Source organism: Vulpes vulpes, chromosome 15 (assembly GCF_048418805.1).
Source record: "Vulpes vulpes isolate BD-2025 chromosome 15, VulVul3, whole genome shotgun sequence".
Classification (NCBI taxonomy): Eukaryota; Metazoa; Chordata; class Mammalia; order Carnivora; family Canidae; genus Vulpes; species Vulpes vulpes.
In genome coordinates this window covers 91,039,292-91,063,540 of record NC_132794.1, presented here as the reverse complement: position 1 = coordinate 91,063,540, position 24,249 = coordinate 91,039,292, and the positions used below count along the sequence as shown (strand labels likewise).

The following is a 24,249-nucleotide window of genomic DNA, read 5'->3' as shown; positions in this document are numbered from 1 at the left end:
CCCTTGGAGAGTGATTCTCAGGCCAGATCCCTGGTAATAAGCTTGCCGTGATCCCAATTACTCTCCAAGGCCCCTCTGCAGAAATGAATTCATGTTGTCTCTTGATAGGTGAGGGGAGGTACTGAAAGCTTCTTGGAGGTGAGCAAGAGAACTGATAAACAGGGAGCATCTTTTAGACTTAGCTAAAACAGAGGAGTGGAATGGTAAAGAAAAGAGCCAGGAGGTAAAAACCTAGAAAGCTTTGTATGAATTCTTGAACGGTTGTAATTTGTCGTGCTCTTACCATCCTGATCAGTGAATAATGAGAGCCTTGTAAAGACCTATATACCTGCCTAGAGCAGCCAAATGGAAGCTGAGGATCCCAGTTTTCTCTGCAAATGGTTTTATGGGGAGCAGAACCAACCCTGCAGCACTGTTCCCATAGGCTCAGAAGCCTAGTGATCAGGAAGGCCAGTCTAGACCAAGCGGAACACACATAGCTGTGGGGAAAGAGGGTATTTATTAACCAACAGGAGGGGGAGGAGCTGAGCCCAGGCTCCCCACTCTGTCACATGCCTGTTCTGCCCACCTAGGTGGTTTAGTGGGGGCATTCATAAAGAAGTGTAGCCGTTCTCACAATAAATACATTCATTGTGGGGTGGAGGTGGGAGAAGTTGGGTGAAGGGCAGTAAAAATCCGTGGGGATTCCACGTTCTCAGCTACAAAAATAACAGTCATCCTCACCCAAGGGGAATGGGGGAACTCAGGATTTGATTGTCCCATATGGGCCTGGAGACTTCAGAGGCCCCTGGACCCTGAAAGTGCCCCGGTGAGGTAGGACAGGGATGGGAGCCAAGCATCCAAACTCCCAGCCTCTGCCCTTTGCATAGTTCCAAGAACGGGCTTCATGTGCCAGGTGAGACATCAGATCTCCTCCCCCTGCTCTGGTCTAGGGGTAGCAAATGCTTGGTCCCCAAAAGAGAGACTGGCTCATTGCAGTGTTGGTCACCCGTCCTGGGGAATTGTCTGAGAGGACAGCTGAACGGGAGAGGGCTCTCCCTCTGAAATGTCCATGGACCAAACCCAACAGACACAGGTCCGAGGCAGCAAAGGGAGGCTCAGAAATGCATGTGGAAATGTAAGCACATGTGCATGAAGGGACATGCCTGGGGCTCTGTCACCCTTGAGAGATGACCAACGGGGTAGGGAGGCTGACTCACGAGGGCTGCACATTAAGGAGAGGGGAATGACACAGTCTTCCTTCCCCAGGCTGGCCTGTTCCCAAGCTCTTGCCAAAGTCACCATATGGGGCTGGAACTAGAGGACAGGACTAGATAGGATGGGATGTGGCAATTGGAAGGGTACCCAAAGTCCAGGGGAGATGAAACAGGAATGCACCAGGAAATGGGGGTGGGGGCCCTGCAGCCCAGCTGACAGACATTCATCCATGTGCACGTGTGAATGTGCGCAGGGCTCAGGTGGCTCTGGTGGCTGGCAGAGGTCTGGTTTCGGGACCGTCCAGCACAGAGGCCATGCAGAAGGTGGTGATGTTGAGGTCATCTGGACCTGCAGAGCCCTGCCTGGGAGAAAGAGGAAGGGTTGGAGCAGACAAATAGGGGGCAGGAGGATGGCCTCCTCTCCTCCCAAGTGTTTGGGTTAAAGGAATAGGACCTGGGACTGGGTCTACAGAATACCAGGCCCTGAGGGAGTACCCACCTCTGAGGAGCACCGGTTGGCCTGGGCTGCTCACAGATGGGTCTGTGAAGACTGAGGAGGGGGCTTTGGCTGGGCCTGACTCTGCCAGCCCTACAGGGACATCAAAAAGTTGGGAGAAGGGCCTGGAGTTGGGGGGGTGAAGGTAGAGTGGCTGTGTTGGGGAAGCAGCAGCCCACCCTGGAGCAGACAGGCTGGCTTGGAAGAGCATTGTCCTAGGAGGCTGGGCTCAGACAGAGCTCTCATCCAGGTGCTCTACAAGCTGTGTGTGTTTCCTTTTCTCCAGGATGCGGCTGAGCTCCTCAGCAAAGGAGCAGGGCCCTGCTGGCACTCCATTGTTGCTCTGCCTCAGGAGCACGTAGCTGTTGCCATTCATCCTGCGCAGCCGGCTGGGCAGAGCCACCAGCCCATTGGTCAGCTCAGCCGGTGGGGGTGGGGGTGGTGGAGGCGGGGGGGCTGGGGCTCCCTCCCCAGGGATGATCTGGAGGCAGCCACCTTCCAGGCCCCCAGCCCCCTCGCCATCATCGCCCTCATCTTCCTCTTCAGGACACTGGCCTGAAACAGTCTGCAGCTGCACAGCAGAGCCCCCTGCCCGGCCAGCCCGACCCAGAGAGTATTTTCTTCGACGTCCTCGTCTGCCTCCTTGAAGACAGGCCACGTAGAGGAGGGAGGAAGCTAGGATGAGGCAGAGGCCCCCAAGTGCAGCAATGGCTAGCACATAGAGCAGCCTTACGTCAGGTGCCAGCTGTGCCCCAGGCATGGCAGGGGCTTGTGGAGCTGGGGCAGGAGTGGCTGGCCGGACTGTGAGACTGTAGGAGGCCAGGAGGGTACGGAGGCCATTCTCCTCAGCATAGCAGCCATAGTTGCCACTGTGCTCGGGCTGTATGTCTGTCACCAACAACCCGTCCACACCCACACGGTAGCCGTGCTGCCCGTCGCTTAGGCCCATGCTTCCATTGAGCAGCCACAAGGCCCGGGCCAGGTTGGATGGCTGGTCACAGGGCAGAAGGACATCATCACCTCGGAGCACAGAGCGCATTTTCAGTGGTGGTGGTGGCCCTGGAAGGGTGGGTGAGAGACAGTAGTAGTCAATGCTTGTCTTTCTCAGGGAAGGCACTGGAGATAGCACACAAGATGGTTCACTGTCAGTATCTCTGGCACCAAGCACAGGAACTGGAATCATGGTGACATCTAACCAAGGTCTCCTGCACCTCATGTTCCCACATAAGGTTTGCAACCACCCAGTGGTTTCAATTCCTGCAATCTGCCAGTGATTCATAATCTCGACCTCTAGCAGAGTTCTCTCCTGTCAGACTTGAACATCTTTCACCTGCAGGGCATCTCCATAAGAGGCCTCTTGGACATGGCATAGGAACTAAGGCCAGAGCCTCCCTTCCAAACGATACCAGGTCTTTTCCTTGAATTGTCAGAGCAGCGAATGGTACCATGAGCTACTCAGCTGCTTAAATCGCAGAGAAATCTGGGGAGGAGTCTCTCTTGCTTCTCACCTTTGTATCTAACCCTCACCAAGATTCTGCTTTCAGAATCCATCTCAGACCTGTTCACTTCTCTCCTTCCCAAACTGGGGAAGCTGGCCCACTCTGGCCCATATCTAATCCATTCTCCATGAGCAATGGGGGTAGCCTTTTATCTTATTTAAAGATTTTATTTATTTATTCTTTGAGAGACAGAGAGAGGAGCAGGCTCCATGCAGGGAGCCCGACGTGGGACTCAATCCTGGGACTCCAGGATCACACCCTGGGCCAAAGGCAGGCGCTAAACCACTGAGCCACCCGGGCTGCCCGAGGTAGCCTTTTAAAAATACCATACTGATTAGGCCGCTCCCCTGCCTTAACATGGTCCCTGCCCACTTCTCCAGCCCCTTCTCAAACACATTAAGCTCATCTGCTGCTGTTCATTCTGCTTGGGTGTATCACCCCCACTCCCACCCCCCCTTTCTAGGCCCTCCACTGGTTCCTTTGGAGGAAAGAACACAGCAGTGATGAAAAGCATAAACTCAAGTCAGGCTGCTTGGGGTCAGGTTTGAATTCTGACCCTGCTACTTAATAGCTTACTAACTTTGGGCAGTTTACCTATTCTCTCTGTACCTCAGAGACATTGCCTCTCGAGGGGATGGGGATTGTGACACCTGCCTCCCAGGAATGCTGTGAGTCTGAGAGAGACTATGTGTGTGTGGTCAGTCAGTGCCTGGAGCAAGTACTCAGTACCCGTTAGCTGTGACTATTAACTTTTGCTCTCCAGGCATCAGCTCAGTCATCTGATTTTCCTTAGGAAGTACCCATTATCCTCAAACACTTGTCATAGTTGCAAGTATTCCTTTTGTAACAAAAACCAATGAAAATAATTACTTGCCGGTTCATTTAATTGTCTGTACCACCCTCTCCCTTGGCTATAAGCTCCAGAAGTGACAGAAAACTTCATGTCTTGAGCCTGTCTCCTCATTTATGATGTTTTAAGGCAACAACTGTCTGTGAAGCACTTACTCTGTGCCAAACTCTGCTGGGACGTCCTTGCTGAAAGCCCACAGACACAGCCATTCAGAGACACACACTGGCAGATAAATGGCAATAAATGTAAAGAGGCCAGGCTGTGCAAGCAGGCCTACATACGTCCATGGAGATCACCTACCTGTGTCCCTGTTGCCTTCGCAGCCTCGGTTTCCTCTCTCCATGTCCTGAATCAGTGCTGTCCTGGACACAGGAACAGGAGGACTGAGCTTTAGTGTTCCCTAGTGGCAGGACCTGGGAGGCTGTCCCCAACAGCTGCCCCCGCTTTCCCTACAGCTGGCAGGCCCTGATCCCCTGCTTACCGGGGACCCTCACCTCCCTTACCACACTTCTCACCTGCTACCTTGGGACCTGTTGAATACGGTGCAGGCATGGGTGCTGGGGTCCCAGCCACAGTAGGGGTCCCGGGCCAGGATGCAGTCATAGCAGGAGCGATAGCGGGAGCAGCTAGACAGTGGTAGCTGGATGACTCCACTAGGGGCCCCCACGTAGAGGCTATGCTGGGAGCCAGAGAGGAAAGCTGGTTGGCAACACCCTCAACTCCCACCTACAGACACACATGGTCACTGCCCAGCCATCTACTTCCTCCCCCTATTCTGGTAAGGCCATATTGAAAGTCATGAGTCAGAGGCTACCTGCATTGGAGAAATGACCAGATTTTCCACAGACTGGGGCTCCTTGAATACTTGCGTCTCTTCGATAATGTGCATTCCAGAGCCCAGCACCACAGCCTTGTGGATCCAGCCATCAGCTGGTATGGAGAGAACAGAGGATCAGAACCAAATAGTGGAATCTGGTTTTGGCCTCCTGTAATAGCCTAATGGGAGCAGCTTGGGAGTCATGAGGTCAGGGACAAGGCTTCAGCCAGTAGCAGTTCCTCAGGGCACTGGGAACTCTGGGCTAGTCATGGCAGAAATTATTGGATTCAGAAGCATTAGTGATCAGGGCCAAATGTCACTGTGTTTGGTGACAGGAGTCAGCAGTTACCAAGGGCCACTGTGAGTGTTCATTGAAGAATCAATATCAATGGTCACCGGGGCTTCATGATCAAAAGTCATCCAGGGGATTAGCGGTCAACGAAGATCAAGGACTCAGTTAGCAAAGGGCTCAGACCAAGGGTCAGAAGTACCTGTGCCCAGAAACAGCAGGTCATAGGTGAGCCCGGCAGGCGTGGTGACAGGTGTCCCTGTGAGGTGTGTGTAGCGCACACTGCGCTTGAGCAGCAGGGGCCGTCCGCGTGTGGGCACCACGGGCCGAGCCATCAGTGGGTGCAACTTCACAAAGTCCAGGACCAGGGACGGCAAATCCTGGGATGAGTTGTAGCCGCGGGTGCGCAATGAATCTGTGATGCACTGGAGTGGGTGGGGGGTGGACAGAGGTGGTGAGCCTCAGCAATCTACTGCCTGCCCATCCCCCATCAGCCCCAAGGCTAGATCCTTCTGCCCTCCCAGGGTTCTGTCTACCCAGCGCCAACCCCAGACTTGGGGACTCACTGAGCCAGGCCGGGGCTCTGGCACCCCACCCTCATAGCGGCCCCAGCGCCGGGCACCATCCTGGTATTCCATGTAGGGACCTGCGAAGACAGCCTGCAGCTCGGCCAGGTCGTAGCGGCAGATGGCTGAGGCCTCTAAGGTCTTCCTAGGAAGGGGACATAGGGAAAGGTGTTGAGTCACACTGAGTGGGACTTGCTACCTGCCGAGTCTGGAGCCCACTGCTACCCTGGCCAGCCCCAGCTCTAGGCCTTAGGGCCTCTCCTAAGGGTCAGTAGGCCACTGTGGCCTCTGGCCCCAGGTTAGCTGGGTGTACCCGAAATTCTCTCTCAGCAGCCAGCCGCCCCCACAAGGGATCCTCTCGTATCCTCACTGACCTCTGCTCTAACCCTCATGCTGTCCCCAGTTCCTTATCTCCCCACTATCCCTGCACTCACCACTGTGTGGTCAGTGTGAAGGCTGCATAGAAGTGCGTGTGGGCTGAGGTGTCAGCGTCCAGGCTGCAGACAGCACGTAGCATCTCATACTGTGGAATGTGACAGATGAGACGTGCCTTTAGGAAGGAGGTCCACTTCTTCTGCAAGATCTTCTTTCCTCCCAGGTCTCCCTGAAGAGATAGGGGCACAGAGTCAGGGGTCAGATTCAGGGGTTCAGCTTCTACACTCTTGCCCTGAACTTGGTCCTACTCACCTTGCACACGCGGGCCACACGGGCCACACGGTGGCTGTTGCGGCTTTGAGCAAAGCTGTTGGGGCCCTCGTCAGTGGCACGCTCCGTGAAGAAGTAGTAAACTTTGTCATCGTCACCCACTGCACTAGTCTCACTCTCCCGCACCAGGACAGAGAACACAAACTCAGCATCTGTGGGTTAGGCAGTTTAAGTGGCCTCAGACAGGCTGGGGATCCCCTCCACTACTACCCCTCACTCAGCAGCACACAGGAATAGACAGGTTCACCTGGGAGTTTAGGGATGGGATGGTCAACTGCCCAAGGGAGGAAAGATGAAGAAATAGTCCCCTGCCCCCCATCATCCTGTGCCTCATCCTCCTGACCGTTGAGCCAGTGCATCGGAGCCTCCTCGGTCCTCAGGGAGTGTGGGTGTCGGCTCCGGCGGATGTCAGGGATGCTCCGGAATTCATACCGGGTGGCTGTGTAGAGGCCTCCATCTGGAGCAGAGACATGCCAAGCATGACAGACATGTCACATACAACAAGGCGCATAATACACATGGGTGGCAAGTCCTAGCAATGAGATCCGTGCCCCACAAACAGCATGCTGGTAGAGGAGGAGCTAAGGTGGGGAGGAGAGCATGTTCACCAATGATGAGGCCTGTGAAGCCACGGGCTGGGTCGTAAGGACATTTCTCCTTCCCCTCTTCAAAGCTTGTTGGCAAGGTGAAGGCCTCAGCATCCTGGGGAAATATGGGGCCAGAAGTCAGTGGTCTGGAGGACATGAGGGGTTGTGGCCTGGAATCGGCAATCAGGGCTGGGGCAGGCATACTCACAATGGCTGCACAGAGGGGCTGGAAAGCATGAGTCCCGCATGCATAGAAGTGGGTAGCATTGAGCCGCTGAAGGAATCGCACGTGGTTGAAGCACTCCGTCTATGGAGTAGGTGGGGGAGGGCTGTGAGACCTTTTCCATTAATCAATCCAGCTTTTTTTTTTTAAGATCTTATTTATTTATTCATGAGACAGAGAGAGAGAGAGAGAGAGAGAGAGAGGCAGAGGGAGAAGCAGGCTCCATGCAGGGAGCCTGATGTGGGACTCAATCCCGGGTCTCTAGGATCACATCCTGGTGGCACTAAACCGCTGCGCCACCAGGGCTGCCCGTCAATCCAGCTTTGTAGTCCACCTCTTGCCCCCACCCACCGGACATGGTTCTTTCTGAGATTCCAAAGGGCCTGCTCACTGCCCAGAACACAGAATATTCCCTGAAACTCTCTGTCCTTTGGCTTCCCAGTGGCAAGACCCCTCTTCTCTCTGCTCTTTCACTGTTAGGATGATCTGAAACACTTTGCCAGCTTCTCCTACATTTCCGGCAGTCCTCTGCATCCCCAGTCCTGGCCCCCCCACCCAGGTTCCCCACTACCCTGGAATGCTGCTCTCACATCTTCTCATCAGTGCCCCCCACTCCTGGAGTCCCCATGCTCCCTCTGGGGTGACACTACCAAATCGATCCCTAGGTTCTGGCCATCTCTCCACCTGATAGCCCACGGAAAAATCAAACTCACCAACTCACAAACCAAGCTTACTCCCTCCTCCCTAACCTGTACCTTCCCTCCTAAACCTGTTCATCCAGTCCTTCCCACCTCACTTCATCCATCCATCCTATTACTCAGTCCAGATACGAGGAGTCATCCTTGATGCCTTCCATTCTCTCACCCCCATGTTCGGTCCTTCTCTAAGATTCTTTGCTGTGTCTCCTCACGTGGTCCACTTCTCCTCCACCTCCACCACCCTAGTCCACATTACCGCTGCCCCCTCTTCCCTGGATAAATGTAGAGATTGCCTGACTGTTCTCCCAAGCCGCTGTGACTCTATAAAAGCTACTTATTTATTCAGCGAATGAGGAATATAAGTACACAGTGTAAAATTCAAAAGGTACAAAGGGATAGGTTGTAAACAGAGGATCTCCTTTTAGCCTTGTTGGCTTCAAAGGGGACTGCTGTTACCATTGTCTGGAGTCTCCTTTCAGAGATGCTCTACCAATCAGCACCCTCTGGCAACCCACTTTCCAAGGCATATTTTAAAAATATAAACCAACTCACGTCACTGCTGTATTTAAAAACCTTCAGCGGCTCACCAGAGTCCTAAGCATAGGGTCCCACCACGTCTGGGCCTGCATGAAAGGCCTCTGCCTCTTCCTCACCCCCTCACCCCTCTAGCCACACTACCTTTCTTTGCCCATTAACTGCTATAAGCTAAGCCCCTCTTGACTTCTTTGCCTTGCTAGTGATTTTTCCTCCTGCCTGCTACCCCAGGGTGTGAATCCACGCAGACCTCTTTGTCTCATCCCATTCCCTCCCTGGGTATATCTGTCCCTCCTCTCCACTAGCCTGTTCAGGCCTCCCTCCTCTGACCCCATGATGTCACCAACTCCCATTGCCTTTCCTGCCTCCAGACTCATTCTATTTTAATCCATCTAGTGCTTGAGACTGGATTAATATTCCTCTAGTAGTGTTTCCCTAAGTTGTTTACATAAAAAAAGAGGGGTCAGGGAGGAATTCTGTGGTCAAATAAGTTGGGAACCATGGCTAAAGCTTGCCTTTCCAGCGGACTTTTCAGAGCCTTAAGGATATTGCTGTGCATTGTAGAATTGAGCATACAGCACTTCCCAAACTTATGTGACCATTAAACTTTTCTTAGAACATGCCTTGGGAAATGTTCTCCTCAAGCCTTGCTATCTGAAGGATGGCTTGGGGACTGGCAGGATCAGTGTCCTCTTGAAGCTTGTTAGAATTGCCGAATCTTGGGGCCTTCCCCAGACCTACTGAGTTAGTATCTGCATTTATAACATACCCAGGGGCTTCATGCACACATTAAAGTTTGAGAGTCTGTAAAGTACCAAATGGTGAGGGTGCCCATTGTCACAGAATAAAATCCATCCTCCCAGTTGGGCATTTACAGTCCTCTGTGATCTGGGCTCCACTTCCCTCACCAGCCCCACTTTCTACCTATGCTGCATGCTCTATCAGCAGGCACCTTTGATGGACTCTCTTAGAGGTGCCTCTTTAAATATTTATTTTATTTTATTTTATTTTATTTTAGAGAGAGAGAGAGAGAGAGAGAAAGAGAGCATGAGTGGGTGGAGGGGCAGAGAGGGTGGAGGAGCAAAGGGAGAGGGAGCAGCTGAGGGAGTGGGAAGGGGGAAGTAGACTCCCTGCTGAGCAGGAGCCCCAGAAACCCAAGGAGCCCAAGGTGAGCAGGGAGCCCAATGCAGGGCTTCATCCCACTACCCTGAGACTTGAGCTGAAACCAAGAGTCAGATACTCAACCAACTGAGCCACATAGGGCTGCCTGAGCTCTGTGGGCTCCTTGTGAGGAGCCTGCTTCTCCCTCTGTCTATGTCTATGTCTCTGCCTCTCCTCTCTGTGTCTCTCATAAATAAATAAATAAAATCTTAAAAAAAAAAAAAAAAAGAATCCTTGGGCCAGGACTGTGTTTTTTTCTTCTTCTTTTTTTTAAGTAATCTCAAAAAAAAAAAAAAAAAAATCTCTATGCCCATGTGGGGCTTGAACTCATGACCCCAAGATTAAGAAGTTACACGCTTTACTGCCTGAGCCAGCCAGGCGCCCCTGGGAATGCATATTCTTAAGAAGCTCTCCATATGGATCTGTTACATAGCCAGACATGGGACCCTTGCGGACACCCTGTTTGTTCTTAAGCCAGAAAGAGTTGACAATTCACTACCACTCCTCCATGGCATTCCTTGACCAAACCTATTTTTCTCATCTGTAAAATGGAGGATAAGACTATTTCATAGGGTTATTTTAGAATTAGGAGAGAAAACAGCTAAGTTAACATTTACTAGAGATTATTTATTACTCTCATGATTATTATTCAGGAGCCCAGAAGAGATTAAGATGCTACTACAGGCCAAGCTGGTAGGCCACCAAATGTTTGGATTAGAAGTGCTGCACCTAGGGCCTGCCACTTTGGCTACACTCACATGTTTGTTGTGGTTGTTGCAACTGACTGGCTGATCCATACCTCTCAATCTGTGTCCCCACCAACCCTGACATTCCCAAATGAAGAGGAAAAGGAAAGAAGTTGGGGACAGGGCAGACCACATACCTGGTTGTTTTTTCCTTTTTGATGACATTTGCTTTGCATCTCTGGGGAGGCCTCCCAGTGGATCTGGAGATGGGGAAAGGGAATGGGTTGAAGTGCTGACCCCAGTACCCTTGTCTTTCACCATTATCCATGGAACCAAGTGATAGGACTGCAGGAAACAGGGGAACCTGGGGTATAGGTAAGTTTCAAGAGTGGCACTGAATGGTAAAGGAGACTTGGCTTGGGAAGGGCAGTGCTATCTGATCAGGGGGCTATGGAGAGCTGGCAGGGCTTCTAGGAAATTGAGGTTCCCAGGGAGCTGGATAAAGCTGGAGACCTTCCGGGTGCTCCAAGTTCTAGGGGCTAACCTCTTTGTGAGCCCCATCTCCTATGTCACGGGCATTGAGAGAGAACAGGGCACCTCGGGCTCCAACCAGCAGTCTTGCAGAGGACTCCTCCAGTAGCAGTGTTGAGTAGTTCTGGGCTTGACCCTTGAAATGCCGGGTCCTAGAGAGCTCTGGGAAGAGCAGGAGCAGTGAGCCCAGCCCTGGGGCTGCCTCTCTATTCCCAGACCTGGCTCCTGCTGTCTTTCAAAATTTGAGGGTGGGGGGATCTAACCTTCATAGGGGATGGTCATCCGCGGGGTGGCATCTAGTTCTCTGGATGGTCTCCGAAGTGAGGGTCCAGGGACTGCAGTGGCTGTGAGGAAGCTCAGGAAGAGGGGCCAGAGCCTCCCCCACATTTTCCTGGGGAGGCCCAGACCTGTAAGACCCCCCAGGGGAGCCAAGGCCAGAATCACAGGGGATGATGGGAAGAACAGTCACGGGGGTCAAGGCCCAGGGAGGTCACTTGGAAGGTCAGGGGTCATGGGGCCAGGGAGGGTCCTGGAATCGAGGGGACATGGAATCACAGGGTTGTGTGGCCATGGAATCCCAGGTTAGAGATCAGAGAGAGGGATATATCACACACTGCCTTTCTGCATCATATACAAACTCCATGGTGGGAGGAACTTGTGGGGTCATAGAGGGGTTGTAGGTCACTGATGGGGTCACCCTGCCCCGACAGAAGGACTAGTCTTGGTTCTCTGAGGTCCGTTTTCTAAAGAAAAAACAGGAAAAAAACTCTTTGATCTATGTGTGGGTGGAAGGTAGATGGCATTACCCCCCAGACATCAAGGGGTACTGGGGGAGGTGGCCTATAGAACTCCCACATCAGGATCAGTTCACTGTGACTCTGTCCACCTCTCTGTTCTTGTGCGAGTTGGGCAGAACTTGCTCTCCTTACAAGACCCTAGACTCCTCCCAACCCAAACCCAAAGTTAATGGCCCTCCTCTGACCAAGTCGGAAGCTAAGCTAGGCCTCCATCTCAACTAGAGCTCTATTTTCAGGGAGAATGCCTTCTCCATCCAACAATGAGACCAAACTTGGGGCAGCAGTTGTCCTGGCTGCCTGCGGGGGTGCCTTATGCAAGAAGGCTGGGGCAGAGACATTTAATGGGCCTTTGTTTATTTTGTCCTGTTTTCCCTTTGTTTTTTCTTTTCCCTGGCCTGAGAGCTCCCTCTGGAATTTCTCTTTAATTAGACACTTCTCTTCCTCAGCATTCCTCTCTGAGGGGGTGCACATCTCTACTCTGCCCATGCGAGTCTGTACTGCACCCTCTGACTAGGCATCCACACATGCCCCTACCTGCAAACAGGCACTCATAGACATGGGGCAGGAGTGCTGCCATCTGGGCCCCCCTGGCTGCATTGGTGTAAAGTCTGTACTGGAGGCTCCCATGTGCAAGACCATTTGAGACATAAGCTACATGGAAAAGGTGAATGATCGCTTCTCTGCCTTTTGGCTAAGATCAAGTGTAATATCTGTTCTTATCAGTTTAACATAAGTTACATGGAAAAGGTGAATGATGAGATCCCTGAGTTCTTGGCCACCTCCCCTGGCACATCTTGGAGACTATTCCCACACCTGGACCCTCAAGCCAACCAGTTGGGGATGGGATGGAAATAGGTGGCAGGCCTTCTGTGACCTCTGCAATAGACCTGATCTCTGAGGTGGCTCTTGAAGGCTTCCTAGATTGGGCTGGGTGTGAAGGAAGGCTGATCCACCCAATCTCATCAGACACCTACAGACAGGGCCATAGGGGCCACTCACTTCCCCCCTCCTCTCCAGGTCAAATATTAACTCTGTGGCCTTGAAGAGAGGGGAAGGACCAGGAACTGGCAAGAGGGAGAACAGGAATTTGGAGCATTTGTTTAAGAGGTAAAGGTCAGCACTGTGGTGGTCAGAGCCCAGAGAGGGAGAATGTAGTATGAGTGGAGAGAAGAGGGTCCTTGGACCACAGAAAGGGCATCAGCTCCTCGCTTGGGGGCTGGGCAGCAGGAAGTCCCAAGCAAACTGCCCATGCCCCACCCCTCACTGTGGAGGCACACCTGTTTATCTTTAGGGCCTATTTGCTTAGTGCAGAAGTGTGTGTGTGTTGGGGGGGGCTATGGCTGCGAGGTCAGTTCCTAGGATTGGGCAGGAAGAACACATCCCAGGGTGAGAGGAACCACTCAGAGTGTGGTTCATGACAAAAGTCACACATGTCCAGAGAGGGGTGATGTGCACGCAATAGGTGCACATAAACACATGTTCACAGAAGGGCTGTGAACACATGTACTCACTGGAGAGTCATGCATACATAACTCACACAGAGGTTTGTGCATGCTTATGTCCTATCAAGGGCCTGCCAGATGTGTTCATGCAAAATGACAAATAAGGTTGTATTCACACATTCACATCTATTCATTCAGCAGGTCACACAGCCTTAGAGATTGACAAGGAGGGTTATAAACCCACACATGTGCATATGAAGGATTGTACACCTACTCACAGAAAGGTCCAGCACATATACACATATGTGTAGGGACATGCACACAAACCCACCGATACAGTAGGTCAGGCTTGTTCATGCTCACAGGTCAATTACATGTGTGTTCACACAGTGCTCAAACACACCATTACATGTTTGCAGAGACAAACATTATGCACAAACAGGGGTCCAGTTCTCACTGCAGGCTTGGAGGCTGCCAGTGTCCACTGAGGTGCAGAGCAGATCCTGCCTCCCTTCCTGAAAGTCCCAATTTTAAGGCCAGATTCCAAGTGTGTGTGTGTGTGTGTGTGTGTGTGTGTGTGTGTTTAGCAATGTGGGGAGGCATCTGACCTCAGATGCTTAGATGGGATGGCCTCTCTGCAAAAGACTGAGGGGGTACCTAGCCCAGGAAGAAGGAGGCTCCTAGCTTTAGCAATGGAAAGATGGAATGAAACGTGTAACTTAGCACTGCTCTACTCCCATGTGTATACTGCTGTTCTACATGTGAGCATTGGGCAGGGGCTCTCAGCCCCCATTTAACCTGTTGGGAGGGAGGGCGGGGCTAAATGGGGGCGGAGCTGCTGCCCTCCCTCCCCCAGTAGCGACAAGGTTTCAAGGTCTCCAGTCCACACCCCACACTCCACCCTCAGGTTCCATAGTTTGGGTTCCTCCCCAGGGCCAGCCCCCTGAACTCTGGTCACCTCCGACTATTAGATCCTAGGGCTGAAGAAACTGAGGAGGGGAGACACCTCCTCCCCCAAACAGGATCGATGTTGGATCAGCAGGCTCTCGACCTTCATCCCAGATGTCCACCTGCTTAGATAGGCGGCATCCCCCTCTGGCCAGTAGGATGGCTGCCTCTTCTGGCCCGAGAGCCCCTCCCCCCGCTACCCTCTCCATCCCCCATCCTGGACAGTCCGCGGGTCTCCCCTCTCCTCAGATCTAACCTCAGTCTCTACTTCTGCAGCTCGAGGACAAGCTCTCCTTCGATCCCGCCGGACGCCAGGAGACGTGACCCAGATCCCAGGGAACACTGTTCACCACGCGGGTCCCCGCCCCGCGCGGGTCCCCCACTCCGAGGTGGCGGCGGGTCTGCGCCCAGCACCACCCGAGGCCTGGCCCGCGCCCCTCCAGAGCCTTTATGCGGGACCGGGAGCCTTGGCGATGAGAAAGGCCTGGCCCAGCTTGGAGGGTGGAATGGACGTGTGGAAGGCTTGGCCTGGCCTCCGCCCCCCCACCTCCCGGCCCAGGCCCCACCGCCGCCCGCACTCCCTGCCTTTCTCACCTTTGCGCTCGGATCCCCTGCCATAGAGACAGCGACGCTGCTCCGCGGCCCCACAGCACCAGCTGCGGGAGGAAGGGGCCGCGGCCGGAGGCGGGGCGGGGGTGGAGGCGGAGCCGGGGGTGGGCGGGGTCAGGGAGGCGGGGCTGACTGGGTGGTGTGCAGGGAAAGGCGCGGCTCTCTTCTTTTTCGCCCCCCACCCTACACTACAGAGAAGATTTGAGGCCAAGGCTCCCAAGGCCTCCAGGCAGCTGGCGTCCTCTGTCCCCCCAGGGCCGTGGCCCCGGTATCGCCCCCTGGTGGTGGCCTCACCACGCCGTGCAACGTAGATAGGCTTATAGCCTACCTTCCCTCCCCTCTGGCCCTGGGGCCCCTCCGACTTGGGTACTGCTGGGGATCTGCAAACCTGTCCTCTGGGGATTTAACCTCCCGAGGGCCCTCTGACCTGTCCTCTAATCTGGACCTCACTTCTTACGCTCCTCCCACCTCTTCTGCTCTCTGCCTAGGGTGTAGAGGGCCACAGTAGGTGGAGGGCAGCTCTGAGTAGCTCTCAACACAGAATAGGTCTGGATTCCCAGCTCAAGAGCCTCTAGCTGCTTGGTCCTTTGGCTTGAAGTCTGAGTAGATCCGGCTTAGGGGGATGAACAGCTTGACCAGACGTTCACACAGAAAATGCTGTTTTTCAGGATAAATAAGCCACAAGGGTTTGCACTTGTCCACTCAACCGAACCTTATAGTAACTGGGGTTTACCTCCTCAGGGACTGGGTCACTCAGGTAACTGCCTTCCCTTTTAGCTCACGATGAGTATCATTCTTACTCCAGGTCTTCCAGTGAACTCTCCTCATAAGCAATCAGATATCCTGTCCCTTCTAGACTCAATCACCATACCTAGGAACCCCCCCCCTCAGAATCAGCTCCCCAACCAGGGGAGGTCCAGGATGGTCCTCCCATGCAATCTCTGATGCTGTAGTTTCCCTGGCAACTCAGGCTATATCTCTGCCTCATAGACTGTTAAAGATCCCACTAGGGACGCCTGGGTGGCTCAGTAGTTGTGCGTCTGCCTTTGGCTCAGGGCATGATCCTGGAGTCCCAGGATCAAGTCCCACATTGGGCTTCCTGCATCTCTCTCTGCCTGTGTCTCTGCCTCTCTCTCTCTCTGTCTCTCATGAATAAATAAAATCTTAAAAAAAATGATTAAAAAAAATCCCTCTAGGGTTTGAATTAAACTGGGGCCCTAGCCATGATCTGGCCTCATCCCCTCCCTCATCCATGATAGTATTGTAATTGGCCCAAGAGCAGGAGTAAAATGATGAAGGCCATAGGGCCATAGATAACTGACTCTTACATGTGCCTAGGAGTCTGAGCTCTGGAGAGGCAGGGGGTAGGAGAACAGGCAGATGCATACTGGCCTGAGGGAGAGTGAACAAGATTCAAATGGCTCTGTCATTATTTAACATTATTTAAAGGGACCCTGGGAAAGGCATGTCATCCCACTTTCCTGAATTCCCCAGAACTTAGTTTGGCACTTCATCATATACAATATTGTAGTTTGGGCTGCTGTGTGTGACTGCAGATCGCTAGACAGCAGGGCCCACGCTACACTTCCACCTCCCCCAGCACTCTGTAAATAGGATGTGTGTGTACATGGAGGAGGAAGTAGCTGGGGAAGAATGCTTATGTTAAAGTGTGCACACTTGCAGAGACTATCCAGCTTCATTTAAAGAACTGTGCCCTCATTCTATCCTGAGGGATTAATAGCCCCATTTTATAGATGAGAAAACAGGCTTTAAGAGGTTAAATAACTGGCCTTGAAATTCATTCTTGTGTTTACAGAGAGAATAATCAGTACTGGAAAAGCCTGAGAAGAGGGAAATAGGGTAAACCTGAAGGAGAATTGTCAAAGGCATAAATGTGCAAGTTTGTACACAGACATGTATTAGGGGAATAGGCAGAAGGGAAGGGGTGTAAAAGAGATAAGTGAGCTTGATGTGATGAGATGGGCAGATTCCTAGGGGGAAACAGAAGGGAAAAGTCAGCAAATAGTTTGGGAGAGACCACAGAAGAAAATCCTAATAGATTATGGAAGCCCAAGCTGGGAAGCCCAGGAAAGACATGGCTAAAAAAAGTAAGTCTGCAGTACTGTGGAAAAGTGGGCTGGGGTGGGGGTGGGGGTGGTGGGTAACAGTGGAGGGAGGGCAGGAAAACTGCTAGCCCCACAGTACCAGACGGGAGAGAAATTAACTTGCAGGGGCCCAGTGGGCTAACAGACACAGCTCCTCCTGTTGTCACAGCACTCACATTAACCAACTTCAGGTGCCTGTGTAGCTGTAGTGATCTGGTGGCAGGTTTAGCATCCCACTCACACCTATACTGAGGCAAACCCTTCTTCTCCTCAAAGGTGCCCTGTTGGCGGACTCAGAACCTCACACATTTTAAATAAGCAAAATGTGTAAATCACAATGTGGAGTTCCAGCATGGCACTTGCAAAACTATAGCTGAGCAGTTACCTAGCTCTGATAATATAAATTTAGATCACAATCCATTTCTCTCTGCTCTCCTCCCACTCCAGTCTCCGAACCTAATGAAAGATCAGATGTGATGGCAATTAATGCAGCTTTACATAGGAAGCCCTTCTGACAATACTCTTCTCTGCAAATCAAGCTGATAAAATATGAATGAGGGGAATATTGACAGTGGAAGAGACTCAAAAATCAAAGGAAGAAATGATCCTAACCTAGCCATGAATTTGGGTCCTGAGACACAGGGCATTCTCTGAGCAGGCTGTTACTCATCTTTAAAGTTACTACTCTGGCTGTTTCACAGGGTGGTTATGAGAAGTTGCTGTTTGAAAACCTTCTGGTGTACTTCACAAACACAGAATGTAAGACGTGGTTTTGTTTTTCCTAGGCTATTCTCCCCATCTCTGCTCTAAGAAAAATGGCTGTTGTTCTCAGCCAGCTACACACCAGCGTTTGGCTCCAGGCTTCGCACAGAGGCAGTTACTCACTGTAGCAGGGATCCTAGGTGAAGGGGGTAGGTATGAACTCCTGAAACTTGAGCAGAGGTTCCCTGAGGCAAAGAACTCTGGCCTAGTCAAGTTGTCCTGCTTCCTGTTCACTGTGGCAGCATTTCTTTTCCTGCTTTGCCATCTCCACCTCTGGTTTGCCCAGCACTCTCCCTTTAGGTGGCGTGATCTTTATTTTGGCCATATATACAGCTGAGGTGCTTCTTCAGTAGGGACTGTCACCAGGGCACCAATGCTGTAGTCTCATTGTTCCACTGTGCCTCAGAAGCCTGTTTTGCCTGTTAAATTTTCCTCCCAGCCAGTCGTCTTGGAGTCAGACCCAAAGCTGGGCCTCTGGTTTGCCCTCTCTTGACTCCAGCCTGGGAAATGGTTAGCAAGGAAAAGGGAGTGTCAGGACATGTCGACAAATGATGGAAAATAACCCCCCACCATCCCTTCTCAGCTTTAGCATGCTGAGTTCTAAAAAAGTCATAAACTGATATATACATATATATGTATTTATTGGTAGAGACAGAGCTGGACAGAGAAGCCTCTGGAGCTGTCAGAAGGAGTAAGTACACACACACTACAATTTTAAGGTATGGTTGCTTAGATGTCAGTGAACCTTCCAGTATCTTAAGTTCAATTTATTTATTTATTTTTAAAGATCTTTAAAAGCAAGATCTACATCCAACAGGAGGCTCAAATACAACATGAGTAGCATGCTCTAGTGACCAAGCCAGCCAGGTGCCCCTCAAGTTCAATTTTAACTGGCATCTGAGAAGAGCTTCAAATTAGAGCTAAATAATACCTAGAATATATGCCAGGCACTTGGCTAAGTACTTTCCATGCACTAGCTTATTTAATCTTCCTAAGCTCTGAGATAGATGCCATTATTATTCCTCTTAACAGATGCAGAAACCAAGGTTCAGACAGGGGAAGTAACTTGTCAGAGATCAAATGGTTGGTACGGTCAATCTGGGATCTGAGGTCAGGACTAAGATCAAGGTCAAGGCCCTAAACTTGCACAAGGCTATGCTGCCAGCATCCCAGTCCTAACGGCAATGTTTTTGGTTTTGTCTGGCTGTTACTCCCCCACCACTGCTTTATGCCACTGTCAGAAAAATGCTCACAAGTGGTCTTCTCCAAACCAGCCTGTCAGAAGGGAGAATTACTGGCATGGTTCTAGAACCTGAGGCCTCTGGCAATCATGCCTAGCCCTCCTATGAGCTCATAATAGTTTCTTCTGTGAGGAGCTGTCAACCTGTGTCTCCCCTCAACTGGTATATGCACAGCTGAATCTGCCTGACAGGTTGGAGGTGGTCCTGAGCCCTGCCTCTGCATTGTATGGTTTCCCCCTTTTTTTGACCTGGGCTCTAGACCAAGGGAGTCACGCCAAAGGGATTCCTTTCTAGTCCTCTTTGGCTAATTACGAAATATATTCACCTGGATACCAGAAGGTATGCTTCATCAGAGCCCTGTTTGTGTCGTTCACCACTGAATCCTCAAAAGAGTGCCTAGCATGTAGTAGGTACGCATTAGTTGAATCAACTGAGTGAATGAGGTAATATAAGAATGAGATTACTGAATTGCTGACCACCAAAGTATGCAGCAAATTATCAAGTGGATCATGTAAAAGTGAACTGTATACATCCACAACTTTATGTATTCCAGAAATACAAGCCAAAAAACAGACCAGAGAATCCAAAGCAAGAGGGGAAAAAAAAAAATCAATTTAGAAACTAGGGGATGGGACAGGGAAATAGATGGGACAGTCTATTGGGATGGTTAAGTATCCAGATACTTAACCATCCCCTACTCCCAAACAAATATTACCAAACACATATTCAAACTGAGAAAAAGCATTTTTAATAACACACGCATACATTCATGGGACTTTAAACAAGATGTAGTAAAAAAAAATCTTTTTTTAAAAAAAAGGAAAGAGAAAAGAAATCTGCATTTACTGTAAACTGCCTATGAGCTGGTGGATTAACTGGCTCACAAGACTGCCCAGGGAAAACAAATGCACAGATAATGAGGTGCACCAACACTGTTAATGAATAGAAATAGCCACAGATCATGCTCTATGTGCCCAGCCACTGGTACCCTAATCTTGCCTCCTTAGAGACAAACCAGGACAGTCTCTTCTCTAATTTTCCAACTCAGTCACTTGTTACTGGGTCACCTCTTAAATTTTTTATTTTTAAATTTAAAAATTACCCTTGGTTTAAAGACTCCACGCATTATTACTGGCCAGTCCCCACCAACTATACTTGTTTGCACAGAAATAAAAAGGCAAATGCTCCTAACTGAGCCTGGATGACAACACGTCTTTTTCTCTTTTTTACATGTGGGGAGATTTTTGTGAAGTCAAAAGCAAGCTATTATTTGTACTTCAAAACAAAACAAAACAAAAATGCCAACCTTCCAAAAGGTGACAAAGGCACCATTGCCATCAGAAGACAGACAGGAAATATACAAATGCTGTTACTTTACTGCTACATAGATGCATTTTGTGCATGGAGAGCCTCTTCACTAACATGATATAACTAATAGAATTCTATTTTCCCAGAACAAGAAAAGCAGTTTAGAAAAGGCCAACAGTTACACACAAAAGCATAATAAACACAAGTACCTTAATTTTCGCTTGCAATAAGGGTAATAAGTTTGACATACATATCCAGAAAATTAGACAAGGTTATTTTTGGCACAGTAATACTGCCAAACACACCACCACTCAGTGCAAGCTTTGTTTGCCAAGTCCCAAAAGTGGCCTGACATTCTCTGTGCAATGAACATTTTCTCCCCCTGCTACTATCCCATTAGCTAGGCAATAACAGCAGGAGGGAGACAAAACATGGGGACTCAAGAGGGAGAAGGGTAATACTTGATTTGGGAGAAAAGTCATGGGCTACTTGTGCTAAAAGAGAATCACAGAATTTGTATGAGAACCCAATGCAAATACTGACCGGAATGTGACCTGGAGATGGAGACATCTACCAGAGTCATAAATACAAAGGGCCCAAACTGATGTCTGGCCATTTTTAAAGGGACAGATGAAGTATTTTTCTCTAATGAAGAAAGACAATTAAAAATAGAGACTTTTCTTATTGGAACTGCTAAATAAAAATGTATCAAAGTGGTTTTAAATTTGATGAGCAGTTATCTGTTGAAACTGCAATACAAAAGGGTCACTTAAAAAAAAAAAAAACCTGAATAACCCACTTGTCCCCCGTCAATGTACACGATTAGAAAATATTTACACGCTGTAATTACAAGCAATATAAGCAGTATTTTATACTTTGAGATTTTGTACACTTTACACAATGCAAAATGAGAAAAATATGAACACTTATAAAATTACACACAAATAATGTATCTACAAAGTATTAAATTACAAAGAGTGAAAGCCCCCATTGTTGGGCAGATAGATGCCAGAGTTTCAAGCTTCTGTCAAATAGAACTCTCTGTATCTATCTCATTAACCATAAGTGGCATTTTCTAATAATACCCTTGAGAGGTAGTATCAAGATAATAATATTCTTACCAGTAAACTCAACACAGAATAAAACTTTTGTTGGTCTGACTCTTGGGGCCTCATTCAACCGGGGTTCTTGGGAATCGGATTTACTTATCTTCCCTATAAAATCTCTAACTGCTCAATGCTTGACATGGGCTCAAAAGTTACTTATATTATTGTAAATGATAAATTTAAAATAAAATGCTTTTTTACTTCTAAGCCTCAATTTAGAGGTAGAAAGCTATTTTTCAAAACTTGTTTTCTCCCCTCTTAAACCATAAACCCCAGCCCAATTCCCATCTTCTCCACCATCCTCCCACCCCCCACAACTGGAGACATCAGAATGCTCAGGAAAGTAGTGTTATCCAAGTCAATATTGAAAGAAAAAAAAAAGTTGACATTCTCAGTCAAGAAATAGCCCCCCCAACCCAAAAAAGATACACTCAGTCAACAAAAGAATTTTTCAGTTAGCTAGTAAGAGTCTATTACTACCAAAGGCTTTAAAGGGCCCTTGGGCTAAGACCAGCATGTGCACTTCTACTAACCCTTTACCATTTAAACCCAAGGATGGCTTTCCAGTGTTTAAGAATATTTAGAGCAGCTGTGGTTTTCAAGTGCAACAACTTTAAAATACAAGCGCACACACGTGCGTGCACACACACACACACACACACACATATGCGCGCGTGCAATGTCCCAAAGAATAAACACCATCCAGGTCTCTGCCAAGCTTATATACTCATGAAAGTAAGGTTTTTGGAAACTTGTCCAGATCTTTAAGCTTCTATACTAGACTTCTGTAATATGGCTAACCAAGGGCCAGGATTCTAAGATTTAGCCAAGAATCTAAGATTTAACCAGTATTTAAAATATATATATATACATTTAAAAAGTATCCAAAACAAACTGCATATGAATGTTTTGGCATAAAAACAGAGACACTATTTTATAGCTTAACCTCTTCCCCTTAAGGGGATCTGACAATATAAGAAATTTCTGTTTCTTAACTGTTTAAATGTATTTTAAAAACTTAACAACAACAACAAAAAAACTAACAGGTTTGTATCTTGAAAAGTGAAGGAAAATGTATGGATTGAAACCTCTCTGTAGTTTATAGGAGTTACAGAAGAGATTTATTCTTTTTGTTATTAAACTCAGTTCTAAGTTTTTTGAGTCCTAAAATAACCAAGGGGAAAATTAAAACCAACTGGAACTTGGTCTTGATTTCCATGTCCAACTACTTAAGTTGGTCCAAACCCCTTCCTACATATTTCCTGTGATTATCCAAGTGCCATAAATACAACTGGAAAAAAAAAAGGATAACTGGCTTACAGTTTAACAAGAGGAGTTAATAGGGGCAGGTTAGACATGCAACTATTAGCTGCTTCTACCCCTCCCCTCTTGTTATAGGATTCTGCTCTTTTTTAAAAGGCCAGTTGCCTTAAAATAAAGCAGATCATGTTTTCTATCTGCTTCAGAAACGGCAATTTCTTCATTACCAGCTTCATACTAGATATTCAAGTGGCACATTTGTAGCACATTTTCTTAGCATTCCATTGGAGTTCACAGCATTCTTGCTACTCTTCTAGGAAAAGGTCTTATTGAATTTCTCTTGGTTCATATTTTTGCTGCTTCAACTCCCGTTAAGAATCTGGTACCCAGAAGTCATGAAGCTGCCCCTAGAAAAGGGAAGGGGAAAAAAACAGGATAAAGGAAAGTCGGATTATGAATTAATCCTTATAAAACTACTAATCATCAAACAGGGTTTTGATAAAGGAAGTAATAAAATCTTTATATCGTACATTTCTCTGAAAATTTATGGTAATTGGATTGTCTTCACATTTTGTGGTCTAACAACTAAAAAAAGTACAAAATAAGTGCAAGATGTTTTCCTCATCAACACACACATGTGGAGGATATTTAAGAAGATTATGTAAAATTAAGCTAATAGAAAAGTTTTAGTATTAAATTCTTTTAATACCACATCAGCAAAGATGGCCAGGCTAAAACAAGATCTACTGAGATTAGAAACTGAAACAACAACAAAACACTAAGATTTCTAAGAGGCTTCTCTCTCAAAGAGCAGGCATTTATGAAGGGCAATAACGCAGAAGAGTCAAAATATAAAATAGTTGAGATTACTTTTTCTAATTAATCTTTAGTGTTCCTGTGGCTTTGACATAAACTATAAAGCAACTTCTAGGTCCTATCTACTGAAATTATGGCCCTTGGACCAGCAGCACTGCCATCAGTTTGAGAACCTGTTAGGAATGCAGCATCTCTCAGGTCCCATTCCAGCTCTATCGAATCAAAATCTGCATTTCAACAAATTGATGCCTATATGCACATTAAAATTTGAGAAGCATAATTTAGACAATAACATATCAGTTTGTAAAATGCAAATTTATATATGGCAATGTAATACCAGGTGCTTAAACAATGCCTCTCTTAAAAGTCCCTTTAGATATGACACCAAATGCCTAACAAAAGGAGAAATAATAAATAAAACTGGACTTTATCACAGTTAAAAACTTTTGTTCTACAAATGATACCATCAAGTCAATGAAAAGACAACACACAGAAGTGGAGAATATATTTGCAAATTATATACCTAACAAGGGACTTGTATTTGGAACAAATGGAGAATTCTTACAATTCAATAATAAAAAGATAGAAAACCCAATTAAAAAATGAGCCAAGGGTTTCAACAGACATTTCCCCAAAGAAGCTACATGAATGGACAATGGATAGCAAGCATATGAAAAGATGCTCAACATCCTTAGTCATTAGGGAAATGTGAATTAGAAGCACAATGATATCCTACTACCAACCCCCTACTAGAGCTATAATAAAAAACATGGATAATAACAGGTGTTAGCAAGAATGTGGATAATTTAAAAATCTTATACATTCTGGTGGGAGTATAAAACAGTGCAGCCTTTTGGAATAGAGTCTGACCAATTCCTCAAAACATTTAATTACCACATGACCCAGCAATTCCATTCCCAGGCATATACCCAAAATATTTTCATTTGAAAACATATGTTCACACTAAAACCTATGCAGAGCTGTTCATGAAAGCATTATTTGGACAGCCAGGAAGGA

The 24,249-nt window shown here is 48.5% G+C and overlaps 2 protein-coding genes and 1 pseudogene across 5 annotated transcripts in view; 1 reads left to right on the top strand and 2 right to left on the bottom strand.

Annotated features, from left to right (window-relative positions):
• Positions 1-480: 480 nt before the first annotated feature.
• On the bottom strand, positions 481-15,070 carry SEMA4G (semaphorin 4G). Of its 2 annotated transcripts, none has more exons than XM_072739807.1 (16): positions 14,620-15,070; positions 11,102-11,581; positions 10,852-11,000; positions 10,505-10,567; positions 7,214-7,312; positions 7,027-7,120; positions 6,762-6,875; positions 6,401-6,570; positions 6,148-6,317; positions 5,714-5,858; positions 5,350-5,572; positions 4,856-4,971; positions 4,557-4,720; positions 4,342-4,403; positions 1,696-2,751; positions 481-1,559 (listed from the first exon to the last, which is right to left on the bottom strand). In XM_072739807.1, the coding sequence occupies exons 2-15, from the start codon at positions 11,223-11,225 to the stop codon at positions 1,922-1,924; spliced, it is 2,523 nt and encodes an 840-aa protein (XP_072595908.1). In that variant the 5' UTR covers positions 11,226-11,581; positions 14,620-15,070; the 3' UTR covers positions 481-1,559; positions 1,696-1,921. The 2 variants fall into 2 exon arrangements, with proteins under 2 accessions (XP_072595908.1, XP_072595909.1); XM_072739808.1 differs by having other exon boundaries at positions 481-1,555.
• On the top strand, positions 12,307-12,419 carry LOC112918235 (U2 spliceosomal RNA; annotated as a pseudogene).
• A 4,397-nt stretch (positions 15,071-19,467) lies between the features above and the next one.
• SLF2 (SMC5-SMC6 complex localization factor 2) overlaps positions 19,468-24,249 on the bottom strand; it is a 48,432-nt gene continuing 43,650 nt past the window's right edge. For all 3 annotated transcript variants that reach the window (XR_011997540.1, XM_025992237.2, XM_025992239.2), the window contains exon 20: positions 19,468-22,823. Coding sequence is in view for 2 of the 3 variants with exons in the window: in XM_025992237.2 (XP_025848022.1) it covers positions 22,788-22,823 (36 nt within the window). In the remaining variant the exon portion in view is untranslated. The remainder of the gene's footprint in view (positions 22,824-24,249) is intronic.